General features: G+C 39.2%; 1 protein-coding gene across 1 annotated transcript in view; it reads right to left on the bottom strand.

Annotated features, from left to right (window-relative positions):
* Positions 1 to 4719: 4719 nt before the first annotated feature.
* aldh1a2 (aldehyde dehydrogenase 1 family, member A2) overlaps positions 4720 to 20767 on the bottom strand; it is a 25937-nt gene continuing 9889 nt past the window's right edge. Inside the window, exons 2-13 of the mRNA XM_082158678.1 lie at positions 19566 to 19670; positions 18860 to 19000; positions 17138 to 17267; positions 15275 to 15336; positions 13699 to 13827; positions 13200 to 13313; positions 8350 to 8452; positions 7425 to 7609; positions 6278 to 6442; positions 6044 to 6201; positions 5665 to 5739; positions 4720 to 5576 (exon numbers count right to left, since the gene is read on the bottom strand). Of these exons, the coding sequence (XP_082014804.1) occupies positions 5504 to 5576; positions 5665 to 5739; positions 6044 to 6201; positions 6278 to 6442; positions 7425 to 7609; positions 8350 to 8452; positions 13200 to 13313; positions 13699 to 13827; positions 15275 to 15336; positions 17138 to 17267; positions 18860 to 19000; positions 19566 to 19670 (1440 nt within the window). The 3' untranslated portion in view covers positions 4720 to 5503. The remainder of the gene's footprint in view (positions 5577 to 5664; positions 5740 to 6043; positions 6202 to 6277; positions 6443 to 7424; positions 7610 to 8349; positions 8453 to 13199; positions 13314 to 13698; positions 13828 to 15274; positions 15337 to 17137; positions 17268 to 18859; positions 19001 to 19565; positions 19671 to 20767) is intronic.

Raw genomic sequence — 20767 nt, 5'->3', positions numbered from 1 at the left:
CAACTTCATTTAATTGGCCCAATAAAACAATCCAGCTGCATAAACATGTAACAGTGGGTGTGAGATTTAGAACAGGGATTTCTGTCTTGCCATGGATATACGGCCGTCTGCCAACGCAAATGAATCATTTCACACTGCGACGTGGTGGTTAAAAGGTGGCTGAAGTAGAGCGCAGCTCCGCGGCACCTTGCTGGGACAACGTGTTGCTTTCTTATGCATCCATCACAGTGAACGACCCTCTTCCCAAATGGCTGCCACATAGACTTTGTGCTGCCCCATTTGGGGTGCTTTCATGGAGGGTTTTGCTGTTGATCTGCCCATGCGGGGTGTGAGGATGGCGGCTTAACGTTAAGGTGATATGGGGGAGGGTCCCTGGAAGCTGTGATAGAGTAATTACATGAATTGGCCATTTCAATAGAACTGATGAACTCAAAGTCTCTGTCTTTCTTACTTATGTGCTTTGCTCCAAAGCAAGTTCTGATTGTTGAGGCCAAATTGAAAGCACCTTGATAATCTAACAATAATGCTTCTTGCACAAGATAATTATATTAACCTTAATGGTGTTTTGAGTTACTGCACAATCGGCTGTGACTTATACAAATACACCGTACTCAGAGATCTTGACAGATCTTGTTCATACACTCAAGTATCCCTGTCTCTTGAGAGGTGTAATTACAGAGTTTGGACATATTTCTCTGTTCTGCTTTATGTCTGTCCTCACTCAATGCTTTGACACATGTAGTGGCTCTTTCCTTCATCCCAACAGACTGACCCACCAGCCATCCAATCATAATTGATTAGTTTTAAAACTACGCAGAAAGCTTGTTTCCATCTTGGCCAGACTGGAAACAATCCTTCATATTACAAGCATGACATGAGTCTGATGGACTGAACTTCTCTACATAGAGGATAAGAGCTTTATTTGGAATGAAACAGGGTTATATCAGAAATTCAAGTTTGGGGTAGGTAAGATTTTTAAAACGATTTTAAAAGAAATCACTTATGCTCACCAAGGCTGCATTTGTTTGATAAAACTTACTGTAAAAGCAGTAATATTGTGACATAACAATTGAACTATTTTCAGGAAACATTTCTTATCTTTTACTCTTTGATGAACAGAACAGCATTTTAGATGTCTTTACTGTTACTTTATAAATATACTCATAAATATGTATCTATGTACACACACACACACACACACACACACACACACACACACACACACACACACACACACACACACACACACACATATATATATATATATATATATATATATATATATATATATATATATATATATATATGTATATAGGGCTATAGGATATGAGCACATAATACCAATTACCAGCAGTTATGGTCTGGCTGGACGGTCATACAAAACCTTGGCAGGATAATCTCAGTCATGTTGTTTTCAGACCAGACCTCCTAAATGTGATAATATTGTCCCACAAGGACCAGCCAATCTTTCAGCCTTAAAGTGAGAATGAGGCAAAGAAAGACATGAATGATATGTTTTTCTTGACTGATGATCTAACGCAGAGAGAAGACCCTTGGTATGGCAAGTTTATACAACACAGAGAGTTGGCCGAGCATAATTCACTTTGAAATCATTTTCATCATTCTGAGGGAAAAATAATTATTTACGATCCCGGTGGTGATACAGGAATAGGTTCAAGCCCCTTTCCATCTGTGTCCAATCCCAGGCTAATGCTATCATCACCTGTTTCCATGTGCCTCAAGAACATCTGGACCACATTAAAACAAACACACACACAAGGTGCATTTTGTTGACTCTGTGTTTGTGCATGTATTGGCACATGCTTTAGCATTTGGCTCGCATTTGTAAATTTAGCTAAAACAACAAATTAAGATCAAAGAATGGAATGAAAAGTCTTGATTTCAAAAATCAATGCTCTTAATTTTTGAGGTACCAGACTCCTTGGGGAGCTTCGAGCTTGTGTAGATTTATTTCTTTGTTAAACAAACAAAACAAAACACGATTGTAATTCATCTGGCCGTATCTTTAGTGATCGCATTTCAGACACTTATGATCTAGTTTTAATGTTGTGTTTCTAAAGTTAATGCGTATCAAATTCCAAGTATTTTTCTCATAAAAATACAGTTTGTTTTACGAGTAAGATGCTGCTAATAATTCATGTATAAAAATACAAACATAAGCACTAAATATGGGTTGGCCTGTGAATCACTTGTCATTAATACATCTGTTTCCTGATTTTAATTGCACAAGGGGCAGGTGCCCTTATTGACAATGTACTTTTAGTCTAAAATATGCCTTTGGGACCACAACACAGCTGCATTGCTTTTTTAACAGTGGTACATGGACTGCACAGAGATGGTAAGTGCTCTGTTAGGAAACTTTTTCTCCCCAAAACAGACTGGAATCTCTTTATCCATTCGTGTTTCTCCCATGCAACAGCTGTGCAGCTGGTTCTAGCTGGGAATTAAGTGCAGTGCGTCTGCGGTCAGGAGGGACCTCAGCTCCGGCCCTCCCATGTGCATGTAAGGAAGCTATAATGTCATGCAGTTGGGGCCGTATTATTGTTGCATGAGACTTGAGGAGTGATGTCAGAGGAAAGAGGAAACTAGCTAACTCCCAACTAAGGGAGGAGAGGTCCAACTGAAATTGGCCAGAGCCCAACATGCTTCAAGTGTTTTTCTTTTTCACTGCCCTTTCATTTTGTCTTGCTTATTAATTAGTCATGCAACAATGGGAAGACAGGTTTAGAAATTGCAGATGATTATGTTATGACTGAGGGACCTGCCGTGGATTTGAAGGGGGAAAGAAAGTACATGAAATTGTGTGAAACGTCTATTCATGTCTTCTGGTATAGAGGAATTGTTGTATATAGTTATACATTTAATACGATTTGGTACTTGGAAGAATATAATGTGAAATGTTTGTGTTCACACTCAAAACTCTTTACATGCATTGTTATCTTGGCCCATTGAGCACGTTGAGATTTTTTTCAGAAACTCTTTCTTGAAGTCTTTTTATCAGGAGGGAGGCAGGATATCTAAACACAAGTGTCTATTAAATCTACAGTTAACCTCATTGATATCTAGGAGAAACTATTGAGATATTTAAGAGCTCTCATAAGGGATTTATCTTTCCTGAGGGAATGAAATAAACTGAAAGTGGGATTTTAAAGTGGCCCAAACACACTACTGTATGATTACAACTGATCTCTTAGATATGGCAGAAGGGGAGAAAGTGTCTCCCTCTGGAGGAGGAGCTTGTAAAGGGTGCTGCAGTTCTCCGGTTCCCACCAGTTTAGCTTTCACCGCTTATCTTAATGAAGACAAATGAACACATTCTAGCGTCTAATATTGCAATCTCATTTTAGAACATCTGAATTTATAAATGTGACTTGCATTAGTTTTATGAACTATTTGGCAAAGTGTAGAAAATCCATAGATATTTAGAGAAGATGAATTGTATTGGAAACACATGCCAGGGCCTATTTAAGAGATAATACACAAATGTTGAATTCATCCTCTAGTTCAGCAGATGGGAAGGTTATATGGATTTTGACCATAAATCCTCTATAAGAGCATAGGCTAATGATCAGTGAATGATACTTATCAGACTCCATAAGTGCTTCATCTAATAAATGTATGTCTCTGAGGAGAGATATTGGAATTCTGATCATGATGGATACCATTTAACCTTGGGCAGAGTCCAAGATGGTTGAAATTAGGATCCCAAAGGAACAGTGATCATTCTCACATTGAAAAAAAAGAGATAAATTTGTGAGGCTGTGAGAAAGTTAATATTCATTTGAATTCACTATGCACTACCAGGATCATAAAAACGAAAATACACCCTTAAGAATCACACATAAAGTCTGTAATAACGCTATTTATTGATTTATCGTGTTTTCCTTACTAAAGAGCAGCGGTTTTACACTACTGCCATGTAGAAATATTGGTGTGAACTTGGTACACTGTAATCAAATGAGACTCCAGAGAATTATAAATACTATTCTACAGACTCCTAAGGAGGGAAGGGTCGATGACACCATTGTGCAACAACGTCAAATGGATTAAACAATCCTTGTAAGGCCTTTCGCCTGCAACCTTCCAACACTTTCCTGTGTTGATTGGTTCACACTTGATGAAAACATGCAACACTCTTTGAGGTGAAACAACCCACTTTTGTTCTTCAAACTAATTCATAAGGAAACAGTATTCATTTCCATGTGATCCACTATCTCTGTAGTGGTCTTTCTGTGGTCTAGTTCAAAGCTCTGTGCTGCCCTTTTCTGCTCTTCCAGAACTATACCAGTGCTGTGTAATGTAGCCAAGTCTTTTCATCATTCGGGTTGGTCTGACTAAAGATATCAGCAGATTGGCTGGGCTGCTGGGAAAATCCATTGTGACTATGTTTCTTTGGGAATGCAACTTCTAATGTAGTAGCACTACTGGGTGCTTCTTTTATCTGGCACATACTGCTCATATCTAAAGAGCTCTTACCAAACAATCTCTGACTCAGACTGTTCTCACCCTGGTTGACATAAGTCTGAATACACATAGTCACCTCTAAAATGCAAACACTGAAGCAGAAATAACATAAATCTTACAAAATGAAACTATTTCTGGACGGGTATTTTTTCCCCATTGTCTTTTTTCCCCATTGTCATCATTTTCCAGACATAATTCTGTAACAAGACTGTAAGAAAATCACTTTCAAGAGAATACTTTGAGTAAAACATTTTAATGAAGAAATTATCTCTATATCTTAACTTCTATATTCATAGTACATAATTCTTTAAACCTAACAATAAATGGGCATCAATGAGGAATCATTTGTCAAAAATAACACACCACTGATTTTCTGCTTTTTTGAGGTAAATCATTTTTGTTTACATTGGTCAAGACATCGACAAAGTTATACATTGTAATAACAATCAGACAATAAAATGAAAAAATAAACACATAAAGCAATTACACAAATTTTAGAATTAATACTCATTCAACGAAAACATCTTTTATCTGAGAGCTTCAGTGGTCTTAGTAAAAAAACAAATATGCCTACTAGATTTCTACCCAGTGGAAAGGTAAGTTAATATGAGGTTTGAGAATGACACCCCTCAGACCTTCTCTTAGCCAGTGTGTAAAAACACTTAACGTAGGAGATCATCAGAGAGAGCGGTCGCAGTCTGTTAGTGTCTGCACACTGCTGGTGCAGTGGTCAAATATGTAGCCCTCCTTCACCGGGACTCCGAGTGCTTTAGTATGGTTAGTGGAGCCGGCGAAGGGATGTCACAGCTGGAATGGGTGTAGGCAGTTAATGGTGGCGGTGGACGTGGGATGAAGATGAAGGGTAGTTCATGATAACAGCAGAACAGGTGCTCCAATGCAGAAGTGATTGGTGGTTACTGTGTGTGGTATTTTACCACTATAGACAACCGAAGGATAATGGCTAGTGGTTAACCTCAGAGGAAGACTTCACGCTGCTAGGAACATACATGTTTGTGTTTTAAGAGTTCTTTCCTGACATCTTCATCGTAATGGTTTTCACCTCTGTGTACTCTTTCAGTCCGATCTCACCCCTGGAAAAAAGAGAACAACGGTGTAAGCGTAAACAAGGATGTATAGAAAACACGATTATTACGTTATATCCTTCTTTAATGCACTTACAGTTCACGACCATTGCCGGACATTTTGAATCCTCCAAAAGGACACTGGCATGTCAGGGCATTATAACAGTTAATCCTGTACAACAAAGACATTTCACAATCTTAGTGATTTCATGATATTTCATTCCATTCTGTGAAAACTTCTGTGGTTAAATATGCGATCACATTGACGGAATATCAGGGAAATCTTTCACCCTCACAATCACATGGATTCCTATTTAAATGACTGGATTTCTCCCATGAAAATTTTGCAAACAAAAAGTAAATGTGACTGCACCTTAAGGCGTACGTATAACCCAATAATATTGGGGACCCAAACAAAACAAGTGGATGGCATTTGTGCTGCTTTCCATTTTCTGGTGATATGATATATCTCTTACCAGACAGTGCCGGCCTGCACAGCAGCAGAGACTGTCATGGCCTTGTTGAGGTCTCTGGTGAAGACTGCTGCTGCCAGACCATATTCTGTGTCGTTGGCTCTCTCGATCACTTCTTCAATCGTTTTAAACTTCATGATCTGCTGAACTGGCCCAAATATCTACAATAAAAGTTTATTATTATTATACTTTGACATTCGAATTTAGATGTATTATTCTGATATAAAGAAAGCTTACCTCCTCCTTGGCAATGCGCATGTGGTCCTGTACATCGGAGAAGACTGTGGGCTCCACAAAGAAGCCTTTAGAAGGAGGAGCTTTGCCGCCACACTCCAGTTTAGCTCCCTCAGTGATGCCGCTCTGAATCATCTCCAGGACACGTCTCTGCTGCTCCACACTCACCTGACACAGCCAAACACAGATGATGAACTACTGAATCCTGTGTCTTTTTTTTACTGTGGTTATATGGAACTTTTGTAACAGGCAACGAAAAACTTTTAAATAATAAATATGCAGATAATATATATTTTGTCTTGTCTGATTATTAATGTTTCAATGTACAGCTTTTTGGTTATACTCTCAGATTTTGCAGTCATTTTCTAAATACAGTATATATATACAGGGCTTGACATTAACTTTTTTTGCTCACCAGGCACTGTGGTTTGTGGTTTTCCAAAGTTACTAGCCACTCAGCATTTTCACTGGCCACAAATTTGACATCGATACCATGAGGAAAACTGCCATATAGATATTTTTTATATTATCTCATAATTTGGCAGCAGATTATTAGGCCTATTGGGAGCATTTCCGATCTTTCCATATCGATATGTATCATAAATTCTATATTTTTGACAACACTACATTGCACTTAGTTTATTATTTCAGATGCCTTTTTAAAAGACTACAATTGAAAAATGTGTATATTAAATATAAAATAAAATCCACCAAAGTGGCTAGTTGGAGTAACTGCGTTACACGCCACTGCTGAAATCCACCCGCATCTGCCGGGCTGGCGGGTGTCAAAGTCAAGCCCTGTATATGTATATGCATATATATACAGCAAACGTTTGGGATCAGTAAGACTTTTCATGTCTTATGCTCTTATTATCCATGTTGAAAACAGTTGTGTTTTTGTGGAAACCGTGATGCATTATTTTAAGGATTCTCAAAAGAACAACATTTATTTTAAATAGATATCTTTTAACATATAAATGCATTTTAATGTCACTTTTGATCAATTTCATGCATCCTTGCTGAATAAAAGATGATTTTTTTTCTTTTTTTAAAAAATACTAACCCCAAACTTTTTAACGGTAGTATATATGATTTAAATATGATATATTTTCTATCTTTTTATTGTTTTAGGCAATTAATTGGGTCTTACCTGAGGTCCCTGCTCAGTTGTTGGGTCAAAGGGATTTCCCAGTGTCCTTCTCCGAGCTCTCTCAACACTCCTTCGCACAAACTCATCATAAATGGGCTCCTCCACAAAGATACGGGAACCAGCGGTGCAGCATTGACCGTTGTTGAAGAAAACACCCTGATGGGCCTGTTCGACTGCCAGCTCAACTGAAAGAGAGAGAAAGCACATTATTAAACATCTGCCAGTAATGGGCTATACATGGCGCATAAGCATCATTAGTGAAAGGTGTGAAACACTGGGATTATGTAGACAGTCAAAAAAAATATTAGATAAATATTTTATTTAAATAAACATAACAGCTCAAACAACAGGTGATAAATAAATCTGGACTGTATTTTCTTCATTTCAATAAGTCTTTCAAAGTAATTTTTTAACAGACTATAGTTTAAGCAGTTTCTACCCTTGTTCTTCTGGTGTGTCTGCTGTTTATGCATACATACATGTGAGTATGTGCATCTGTGTGAGATAATGGACACCTGGGAAAAGGGTGGACTGGCAGGCTGTGGCTTTTGAAGGGTTAATGGAGCAGGCAGATTTACGGCTGTGGTGTGATGGGTCCAGACAGGGTCCATTCGGCTGATTTACGGGGGGCCTTGCTCACGGCTGCTGAAAACATTTAAAGCTCAGACTTACGCCGAGGTTTGGTGGGCTACTTATAGATACTAAGGACCAGGAGTTTAGGAAGTGAGATAAGCTCATTTGCATGTATATGGGCCTTTACGAATTATTATTATTTTTTTATTTAATTTTTCAGACGCAGCTCTAAAATATCGCTAAGGGTCTTTGATGTGAAGTGACAGAGAATGTCTCTGGGGTAGCACCTGTGCACAAACTGTTGCAGCGGGACAACAGGAGGGCTGCCGTAAAACAGTGTCTGAATACTTACAATCAGCATCTGCAAAAATGATGTTGGGACTCTTTCCCCCGAGCTCTAGCGTGACTCTCTTCAGATTGCTCTTTCCTGCTGCTTCTTGGATCAGCTTGCCTACCTGTGGAGAGAGAGGAGAGCCGCTTTAATCACTGGGACACCACAGAAGAGCTTTACTAAATCTCAACATCAGTGGGATGCTGTCATTATTAAATCCTGCTGCATGAGGAGGCTCCCTTTGACAAGACAACCAGCTCCATTATCAGGCCCCTGAGCTTCGGCTCACATCCTAAATATCTATTAGTGCTTACGGTGACAGCCAAGGAGAATGGAATGTCCTACACGCAACAGTATCTGTTGGTTAATTTGTGTAGGATGCTCAACGCTGTTTGGAGTCACAAAATAACAGTGAATCAAGACCCTTAAAATGCATTTATTGGCTTTGTTAGTGCATAAATGAAAACATATGTATGTGTGATTATTGGTTTCTCCGAACTCAAGGAGCACATTTCTTTTTAACAGAAGTCTACTGTTTTATAATTCCATGTTGTTTGCAGCTCTTCCCTGAAACAATTCAAATCCAAACTGAATTTCACACTTCTCTTCCCCTAAAGTTTCACATTAGCGGTGGACTGGCTCTCATCTTACATGCTGTTCAGGCCCTTGTAAGCACCGCAGACATCGCACAGCTGCTGGCCGTGGCGTTGCTTCACATCTCAGGGAACATTATGCTCACATCAAACTATTCTCTTCCAACTGTATGTGTGTGTCTGTGTAAGTGAGAGAGCGAGAGAAAGAAAGACCTTTTCAATCTTCACAGCCAGCTCAGCGCTTTAGAGGTTGGCAAGCAGCACTCCTAACCATAAACAAACATTTGTAAATTTTTCCTTTCTGCAAAACATACTTACTGACAGTGAATATTTTCTCTATCTGTTTTCCATCAGATAGCGGAAAGAGAAGGGGAGAAGACGGAGGGAAAATAATCATCCTCAGTTCCCTCTGACACTATCGTTCAGTGGAAAAATGGATGAACGTCATACCTCTCACTGATACTATACATATGTGAGTGTTTTTGTCAGTTTTGGGGAAGCTACTTTAGTTTTTCAAGCTACAAGATAGCTGAAGTAGTTAAACTGTAGTAAAGCTATAGATAGCTAAACCAGATAACTATAGTAATGAGGAGAATATTCAAAAGAACAGACTTAATTTGAAATAGAAATCTTTTGTAATGTCTTTACTGTAACGTTTGATCAGTTTTATGTATACGTACTGACTAAAATTATTAATTTATTTAAAAAAACTTACTGACCCCAAACTTTTGAACACTAGTGTATAACTATCTACACTGAACAAAATTATAAACGCAACACTTTTGTTTTTGCCCCCATTTTTCATGAGCTGAACTCAAAGATCTAAGACTTTTTCTATGTACACAAAAGGCCTATTTCTCTAAAATATTGTTCACAAATCTGTCTAAATCTGTGTTAGTGAGCACTTCTCCTTTGCCGAGATAATCTATCCACCTCACAGGTGTGGCATATCAAGATGCTGATTAGACAGCATGATTATTGCACAGGTGTGCCTTAGGCGGGCCACAATAAAAGGCCACTCTAAAATGTGCAGTTTTACTGTATGGGGGGGTCCGGGGGGGTCCGAAAACCAGTCAGTATCTGGTGTGACCATAATTTGCCTCACGCAGTGCAACACATCTCCTATTAATAGCCTATAATTGAATGGATGAATGAACATCAAACTTGAACTGATACATTTACACAAAATTCAAATATAATATTCACTAAAGTATAATGTGACTATCTTTTTTGAAGTAAAAAAAAAAAAAAAAACTGATTTAAAATGCCATGTAGGAACTCAAATCAGCTCATTTACAAGAATCATCTGAACAAACTGATTCACTAGAATAAATCAGACTTTCCAATGCCACATTTGAGTGAGAGTGTGATTTCCTCAGCTCAGACAAAAAAATTTAATAAAAAATGATGTAGTACTTGGTTGCACTAACTGGTGTAACACTAATCGCTGAAAAAAACGTGTTGCTTAAAAACCATTAAGTTACTACTGCTGGTTTGTTTAGTTAGTTACTCCTGGTTTGACCGCAGGTATGACCATTATTTTGTATATAATAATAATAAAACTATTTTAAAATGTGGTTCAATGTGCTTTTTAATTCATATAAAACATAAGAAATATAATGAAATATACTTCATTTCAGAAATTACACTGCACACTTGTCACAAAGGGGCTAGACTCCACAAATAGCAGCAATGGGCTGGTCATAATACACCAGAATCCTTCACTCCCTCAGGGAGATGCTCCCCTGTCCCCCCCCACCCCTGGTCCAGTCCTCCCTTATACACAGACGGCTGAAGTGACTCAGAGTCTGTGTATGTACACACACACGCACAGCATGAGAGATCTCGGCTGCCTAATCAAGTCCAGATAAGATCCCAGCGACAGCCACAGCAGCAGTGCTGACGCGAGGAGAGGAACCAAACCTTCACTTCACTGCCAGTGAAGAGGAAGGGTGGGAGGGTGGGGTGTGTGGTGATGAGTTTCCTCTGAAAGTCAGTCAGTGGAAGTGTGGGTGAAGACGAGTGGGTTGGTACAGTTTCCACAGTGACGCTACACTCATTTGAGGATTTGTGTGGCCTTTTATTTGTTTCTTTCCAAGTCTCAGTCATCACATTCTTGTTTTATCAATAACATTTCGATTTAAAAGAAAGAAATAGTCATCGCAGTCATCAAAATAGCAGAGAACTGGGAAATGACTTAACTCTCATTTCCCACAAAATAAAACATCTGTTGCATTCCAACAAGTGTTTTTCAAGGGCACGAGCTTAGTTTGTTTTCTGTGGAAACAACACTTCTGTTTGTACTCCTATCAGTGAGAGAAGTCTTGTGCTATACACAGACCCATAAACACCATTCTCTGTTTCTTTAACAATGAAGATAAACACTAAGTATATTTACACTACTGAATACTGTTCAATAGAGTTTTATCTTTTTGAAAGAAGGTTCTTATGCTCACCCAGGCTGCATTTATTTGTTAAAAATACAATAAAACAGTAATATTGTGAAATATTATCTATTTTAAAATGTACTTTATTCCTGTGATGGTAAAGCTGAATTTTCAGCATCATTACTCCAGTCTTAAGTGTCACATGATCCTTTAGAAATCATTCTAATATGCTGATTTGGTGCTCAAGAAACATTTCTTATTATTATCAATGTTGAAAACAGTTGTGCTGCTTAATAATTTTGTAGAAACTGATACTTTTTTCAGGATTCTTTGATTAATAGAATGTTCAAAGAACAGCATTTATTCTAAATAGATTTATTTTTGTAACATTATAAATGTATTTACTTATACTTTTGATCAATTGAATGCATCCTTGCTGAAAAAAAAAAGTATTAATTCTTTGAAAAAAATACTGACCGAACTGACTGAACTTTTGGAAAGTAGTGTATGCACTTGCAACAGTCGTTATCCACGTTAATTAAACAACAAGTGACGTAGTAATTTGCAACACAAATATTCATGTATACTAGGAGAGATCGATGAAGACTGTAGCTCCACTATGCAAAAAAACCCGCTGTAATTCGATTATAGCTGGGCATGTAAACAAACTCACTTTTCCGGTCAAGCTAACAAGCCTTAGCTCTATCTACTCTAAACATCACCAAATTTACTTCAATTAATAACAAAACACATGCTACATGTGTAGGAACAGATCAAAACATACACTGAAATTTTTCGATTTATGAGATGCTCTAATTGAATAAAGGGCTTAAGGGTTCTTACCAGCGAGGCAAGTGTAGCTAGAAATAATCACTGTTTAAAATACGCTGTCACAGCAGAGTTATGTCGCTGTCAGTGAGGCCTATTTTCAAGCAGTAAATTCTCTGTGCCTAACATGGTGCCTATTTTCAGTCCCTGGCTTTCTATTAAATTTATACAGTTGGCTTCAAAGAGTCATTCTTCCTCTAGGGGCCACAATGTAACTGTCTAATGTCTGATGCATCGAGCTCAATAGAAAGGGTAGTCATTATACAGTATGCACAGGACACTTATAAAGTGTAAATGAACTCAGGTGTCCAACCAGACTGGCACGACATTAACCGTACAAATCAAGTAGGGGGCCTGGTGTCCATTTCTTGTTTCTGTTCCGTGCTTATGACAGACCACCTGTGGATTAACATCTCACTCCCACATCCACCTAAAACCTGTTTATTAGAAATGATTTTGGAAAGCCAGGTGGTCTGCTAAGCATTGCTTGTTGTGAGAGCGTGTGTAGTATGAGATCAGAGAGTCCCCTTATAAACACAACTTCCTCAGACTTCTTCTCATTATAGTCATCAGCAGTATAAACACACTAAGCCTTCAAAATTGTACCTTTAAGGGTACAACAGCTTGTCACTGGGGCAGTACAAGTGGGCTAAATGGACAACTTTGTACTTAGTCTTTGTTCATAAAAGGTGCATATCAGTACCTAGTAATGTGTACTCTTGGTACTACTATGAACCTTTTAGGGTTAAATAGGGTGCAAAGTTGTCCCTTTAAGAGTACTACAATTTTGCACTTTTTTTCTGGGAGTATTGACTCACAAAGAGCCGGTGCTCATCCCAGTGATCCCAAATGCCTCTGTCAAGTGTACACTTTGCCACATGGATTAAAATGCCTAAAATGTGACACCCTATGGGCTTATGGACTTCACAGATGCCTAAATGAAGACCTCAAGACTATGTGTCCACATCAATAGCGCCATTTGGGACAGGGCCGATGTCACACTGGCGCAAAAGAGGATGATGGAAGAAGGAGTGATTCTTCCGTTGTCTGATAGGAAAATTACCTCAGTCGATCCTGTGAACGCCACTTTGTCTATGCCCATGTGCGAAGCAATCGCGGCTCCCGCGGTTGGCCCGTAGCCTGGCAAAATATTGACGACTCCCGGTGGAAACCCAGCCTGTGAAAACAGTATGAGAGGAAAAAGCTTTAGACGAGAGCTGAGCCAAGAACACCACAGGCCGTGGAGGGGGAATCCAGACCCACCCCAACCTCCCTACAGGCCCTGTGGAAGAGAGGATGGACAGAACATCAAAAGGAAGAGGAGAAAGTAGGCCTCATAATCCCAGAGAAAAGGAGAGGCAGAACAACAAAGGTCTGGGTGTAGTGGGGAACGAATTATGAAATATCACTCATTTACATGAATGTGTGTTGATATTGCTTTTGTATCACTTTGATCATTTTACTGCTTTATTATGAATGTGATGTGGTCTGAATAGACTGACAGATGTCGTAATGTTTTATCCCTTTATTCAAAACAATGTTGTAAAATGGCTTTGCTGTACCTCTTTGATCAGAGCACCGATGTAGAGGCAGGTGAGAGGGGTCTGCTCAGCAGGTTTCAGGATAACAGTGTTCCCGCAGCTCAGCGCTGGCCCCAATTTCCATGCTGTCATCACCAGGGGGAAGTTCCACTGTACAGACATAGGTCAGGAACTTACTGTGGGAGCTCGGTCAGACAACCACATATCTTTGTTTCTTCAGACCATAACTATTTCACTAATGATTTCAGACTCCTGCACACTCATTTGGAAACAAAATGTTTCTAAAACAGTTTCACAACTTCTGTATCAATTCAGCCTTGTATCTTTTTGCCTATCATTCTCCTACAATGCTCAATGACCTGCTAAACGGACCAGATTTTAATATTTAGGGCCAGATTTACTAACAGCTTGTGCCAGCTCAAACCCTCTTTTGGTGTTAAAAAACTACTGTCAGGATTTACTAACTACACGCAGTGAAAAATTACAGCTGAAAAGGTGCGGACGGTTATTTTTGCGGCTGACCTTATTGCATATGTATTTGTAGGAGTTTCCCTTTCAGATGCAAAATTTATGGAAGGAGAGTATTTAAATGAATCATGCAAGGTGATTTAAGGTTTACGCTAGTCAGTTTAATGGTATTTGCGTCATTATTTACTGCCTCAAAAAAGCATGTCTTAAACCGGACACTAATTTGTGGTTCTCTTGGTAGATTGTGTTGATCATTATGGAAATGATCCGGCTGCGTCTGTGTTCTTTCATTAACACGTCGTCAGTAGACCACACGCAGAACTTTCCGCTCCAAACGGTGCTTTTTTGGAATTGTGCTCTCACAATAATTTGCCCTGTTTAGTAAATCTGGCCCTTGGTGTGCACTGTCATTTCTCATGTGATGAGGTCTAGAGTGCTAAGATTATCACTGACTTTATCATCACAATCTATTGTTTTTGCTTCTTCGTTTCTATTTCTGTCTTTCAAGTATATCTCCCACTCAGCTCTGCCTTTCTATTTCATTATTTCTCAGTTCCTTTTTCTTTCTTTTTCTCCTTTACTGGCACTGGCCATGGCCTCCTTTTGCCAGTCTGTTTGTAGCCAATCAGTGGCTGATAAGAACACTTTCAGTGACCTTGTGAAATATATTTTAAAGTAACGATTAAACGGAAATAGCGACAGATCTTATCTTCTGTATTATGATATATATCTGAGTGAAATTACAGGGGTAAAAAATGAAGGGCATTGACTTGTTGTAACAACCAGTTGTTAATTGGATGGAAGCAGATCTGAAAGCAAGCTTGCAGGTGATTGAAAATAAAATGGAAGGTTTTAAGTGAGCTAAATGATTGTAGTGCATCACCAGAGAGAAGTCTGTCCTTTCACAGAATGATCGAAATTCCCTTTTTTAATAAAAAAAGGTCCAAAAATATATGGAGAGACGCATCATTCACAATAAGAAAAAACTAAACAACTATACCCAAGCCTCAACAAACCCTTCATCCCTTACTAAGGTGTTCAACTAACTCCTCATTAAGGACTGTGGAGATGGCATAATTTTCAAGCAAAATATATTAAGGAAAACCAAAAATAGGGCCAAAAAACTCACAGGAACGATCTGTCCACACACTCCGATGGGCTCATGCCTGGTGAGTGTGAAATATTCCCCATCTGTGTGACAGAAAGAACAAAAGGAACCAGAATATTAGTCAGCATGGGGTAAAATGGTGTCAAATACACTTTATACTTATGCTTGGACAATAAATCAAGACTGCTGAAATGAAATTGAAATGTTGAAAATAAATGATATTTGATCAGTGGTGTCAGAGCAGCAGATACAATAGGAAGGATCATATTAGCTGACATTTTTACTAACAGTAGACTAAAGTTTTCAGTCAAAAGAGCTTTAGATAATATGACCGTCTACAAAAGACCCTGTTTTTGTCTTACGGCAACATGGAAAAGAGTGCAATCACGCCATCCCTCGCTGTGGAAACATGCAGTTGGCGGAACGCATCTGGACGAGAGGCATGCCAGCGATTCATCTCACTTGGTGGCCAGATAAGAGAAGGCCAAAAACACACATTCTGTTTGTTTGTGCAGTAATTCTATTACGGATGAGATTGGAAATGAAATAAAGCAAATCATTGAGTTCCCACTATGCAAGTTTGGTTTAGCAACACAACAAAGGCCCAGTGCTGAGCTCCAGCGCTGACAGGGGGATTTACAGTTCTTTCCCCCTCCATTCTTCATTTTTATTTCTCCTGCTGTGAAATCGTATCATAACAGCATGCAGCAGCATGGGTGCTTGTTTGTGTAAGATGAGAGAGTGAATATGACGGAGACATTATCAAATACAAGATTGACTGGATTGTGTGCTTTATATACCTTACAGGACAGTATATGCGCAAATATTCGTGCGCAAGCCAATCAGAAAGCAGTGGCGAGTCTGGCGACAGACAGTGTTGGAATGCACAATAATTAAACGGACGCCCGACGGCGGACACCTCTCTTGCTTCCCTCTAACCCATGTGGCCCATGTGACAGGGGGGCCCTGAAGGCCGGCTCCACAATCTCCCCCGCGCACACACACACACATACTTGCACACTAATGGCTGCACCGTGACATCAGAGCTGCAAGTCTGCTGCTGTCCCGTAGTCTCCAGGCTCCCTGCCGCGTTCCTTTCAAACAACTAAATTAGCCAGAACAGACCCCCAGTGCCCCCCTGTGCCCCGTAGTGCCCCTCGACCCCGTAGCTGTCACTGTGCTCCACCGATGGCAGCGCTCCACAGGAGGGCGGCCATTAGCACTCAGATTTATAACTGTTACGGGACCTCGTCTGTTTACCCTCAGTGCACCTCCATAACCCCACAACATCTCCTGCAGGCCTCAGAGAAAACACAGCTCTACCTCAGCTTAAAGCTGCGCTCTCTCTGCTCAAGGTCAAACTTCCTAAAATGTCTAGGATGGGCCTACACCTAAAGGTCTGGGTTGACATAATGACAGTTTCCAGTGCAGTGTGTCTGTATCCTCCATATTTGTTTTATATTAAATATTTTAGTGATATGTTTGGAAATCCAAAATAAAGTGTAAAATAATGACAATATTTATATTTTCTATGTTCCACCCTTTAATACATCCAAACAAAAAAAGTGCTCTAGCGGCCCACTGCTTTGGTTAAATCCTTATTTCTGTTTGTGAGCGCCTGTTTACTGTGAGGTGAAACTTTGTGTCCTGGCAAACTTGGTTACTGAAATCCTGAAAAACCCAGCTGAAACATAGTCTGTGAATATGTAAACAGAATACACTTTTAAGACCCCCAACCTTTTGTTTTGATTTCCTTTTGCTGGGTGACTTCAGGCCTTAATTAGGGAGGTCAGACCCCCCCCCCCCCCCCCCATAAGTAGTACTTCCCCATAATTTACATGCGGTCTTATTCAAAGTTTTATGACAGGATGAGCGTTAGCTTACCAGTCGGAATCGTGGAACCGTGGATCTTATCTGCCCATCCAGCGAAATATCGAAAAGTTTTAATGGTTCCCTGAAGATCCACAAAGAAGGAGGGGAGGAAAGGTTTCCCGCTGTCCAGAGACTCCAGGGTCTGGAAGGAGAGAAGGCAGATGAGAGTGTGGGCGTGTGATGAAAAATCACTCATAGGAATTAAACCTGACACCCCCCATGCTGCATTCAGACTAAGCATATCTAAAGCACACACTTACAGCTGCTCCCCTAGGAAAACATGATATTAATACAGCCATCACCAGAGACCTGACATTGTTATCTCTGTGTCACCCAGCCATGATTTCTAATCGACGTGGGATTAGATTGATATAAAGAGTGATCATAACCACATGGACATCACATTTCTCTTTCAAAGCAATTCACTCTGACATTTGTTCAGAGCTGGATGGAGAAAATCTGTTGTTTCAGTCCATTTAAGACGATGTCTAAACTGTAACATGAAAGAGATTTATTCAAAATGGCCACAGAGCGCTCTAGAGAGCTGCACGCACGAAGACAAACATAGCACTTTTGTTTCTGAATCTGTCTCTTCAGACACATCTCTGTGAGTGGGAAGTAAAAGCAGATGTCCATGGCGGAAGAACGCCGGAGATAAAAGCACGTCATGGCGCAGAACAATACCTCTCTTTTACGTTTAGCTCCTAACCTAAGTGATCGTTAGCACCCAAAGGTCATGTGTCCCAACTCGGTGTTGTCATCATCATGGGTTTCAGACATTTGCAGAGCAAATCAAAATTGTTAGAAAAACAACAACTCCTACAGCTCCTGCCATGAAGCTTCAATAAGCTCGAGGCAGACAGACAGGTCCACTCATTAGACACTTGCTTATTGTTGTGAGCGTCTTTGTCTGCTCAGATGGCTCTGTCCTGTTAAATCTGATTCTCACACACCGAAAACTGGCACTGACTAGAACGAGACTTGGTTTAAGTCTGCCCAGAGAACCACTGGTTCGTGAGTGAAGGTGATAGATATGAGGGAGTCAGGACCAATGTTACAATAGACCATGGGTCAGGCATTTTGGTTCTAGTTGAGCTGAACTTTTGAAATCAATTATCAGATATATATTAAAGAAATGTATATTATATATTTGTCTACCTGATGGAGGGGGTTAAAATAGATGTCCTGAGAAATAAAACGTATCTTTGTGACAGCTTATACTCCGTAAAGAGCAACAAAAAAAAATAAAAAAATAATAATTTGTCCCACGTGTTAACCAATTTAAAAGAAATAAATGTGGATCTCTGCTAATGGGGCGGGACTGCCTGTTTTATGACCAATGACACAGACACACAGACACTGTTTGTTTTCAGTAGTCTATGGCCCTAATATTATTATTTAAACGTTATTGAAAAAATAATATTTTTTAATAATATTTAATAATATTAGCTATAATATTTTATGCTGTGGCTCTTTTTGAAAAATTATTAACTAAAAATTTCAAAATGGCTCTTTGGTCAAAAAAGGTTCCCCACCCCTGACCTAGACAAATAAATGCTGTAAAAGTATTGTTCATTATTCTTCATGATACCCAATGCATTACAGTAACTAATGTTAACGAATTGAACCTAATTGTAAGACTTACTGAATAAGCCTATATATAGTATTTTAAAGATATATTTGGTTTGAGGGTTAATATTTGGGTCTGGCAAGAGTGTTGGACGGAGTACTCACAGCAAGGTAGGCGCTGTCTCTTTCCACTAGGTCAGCCAGTTTGAACAACAGCCTCCCACGTTCAGATGCATCCATCTTCCTCCATACTGAACCCAGAGAGAAGGCCGAACGTGCAGCCTGCACCGCTTTGTCCACATCAGCCTAATAGAACGGCAAAGAGAGGGGAACGAACAGAGAGAGAGAGAGAGAGACACATAGAAACAAGAGGAAGAGAGAGAGAGTGGAGAACACTTAATGATATAACCTTATCCTGTAAACAGGTGTTTGTCCACCTCTGGGACAAATGAAATCCATTCATTCCGGATGAGTCTCAATGACTTCCCCAGTTGCACGTTCAGGGGGTATCTGTTTCCTGTATCCATTCTAGTTTTCCACACTTTCTGCCTGATTTACAGAGAGGAACTACAGCCTCTAGCTTGCTTAACCACATTAGACTGAACTACAGCCCCCTCCCTCCCTCCCTTTCAATGCTGGATGCTTATTCATGCTGAGTGAAGGCTGAAAGTGAGAAGCACAATAGCGGTGAAGCACAAAACCTGTTTCTGGCAACGGTTTGAGCAATTACCAAATACACACTTTGCTGACAAACACTAGCATGCTAAGAAAGCACACACACACACACACACACACACACACACACACACACACACACACACACACACACACACACACACACACACACACACACACACACACACACACACACCTTATCTGCTTCCTGGACGTCACAGATTTTCTCCCCTGTAGCCGGGTTGTATGTGGTGAAGACCTTACCGCTCACAGAATCATGCCATTCGTTGTTAATAAAAATCTACAGGGAGAGAAGAGAAAGATACTGTTTAGTTTTCACAACAGTGAGGCCACTTTCAGGAGGAAGTGTGTCATAATACAGAGTAACTTAAAATCATTTGTGAAGAGTAACAAAGCATTTTATATATCGGGGTTATTACAGTTAAATTAAATTAAAAATATATAAAAAAACATTTTAGTTTCTTGAAATAAACGTTGACTGAGTAAAATAAACTATTTAAAATAAAATAGAAAACTTATTTTATTTCAACTAGTTACAGAGGCAGCATTTCTCATTTTCATTTAGTTTAAATTGATGTATTAAAATATTTAAAACTAAAATAAAAATATGATATACACATATTAAAAACTAATAGAAATGTCAAAAACACACAATACCATTACAACACCAATTACCATTAAAAATAAAAATAAAAATCTTAATAAAAACTTGTGTATATACTGTATACACACACTTCTTCAAAAAAATATTGTCCCTCTTTATTTCAAACTGAAGAAATCATAAACGTATTATTCTTTTATGACGAACCTATTAAATTTGTTCAAAAATTGCACTAGTCGGAGCAAGTCTCCAGGTGACTCATGCCAAGAACCGGGTATAATACAATCCTCAGAGACTGAGAGCATAAAGCTTTTGACTGATGGTTTGAAAATAAGTTACTAATGTCATTATAATCTATATAAGCTCTATTTGCATGTGTAGTACCCCTCTCTCCTCAGATACAGTATGTATTAAAAGCAGTAGGATGGAGCATATCAAATTGGTCCGTCGTTCAGTATATTTACTTTTTTAACTGAAAAATACATACTTTTACTCACGTAGCCTACAAGATTTGTGTACTTACCATAGCTTAAAATTGATGTAACAAACCAAGACAACTGTTAGCAAGAGAATTAATCCTTTTATTGCAGATAATATCAAACACCATGCACAAAATGTGCATCTTTAGACTTTTATGAGGAGTTACAGTGAGTTAGTTTAACTTCATGATGATGCACAGAATTAAAAGAAATGTTTTTTCTCCCTCTGCGTGTTTCATGGTTGTGGTGTGAGAGGAATCTCTGGGAACCGTGTGCTATTGCAGGGCTGCCCAATAT

This window comes from Leuciscus leuciscus (genome assembly GCF_965113295.1).
Source record: "Leuciscus leuciscus genome assembly, chromosome: 2".
Taxonomy (NCBI): Eukaryota; Metazoa; Chordata; class Actinopteri; order Cypriniformes; family Leuciscidae; genus Leuciscus; species Leuciscus leuciscus.
The sequence above is the reverse complement of the archived record's forward strand: the minus strand, read 5'-3'. Positions and strand labels throughout refer to the sequence as shown.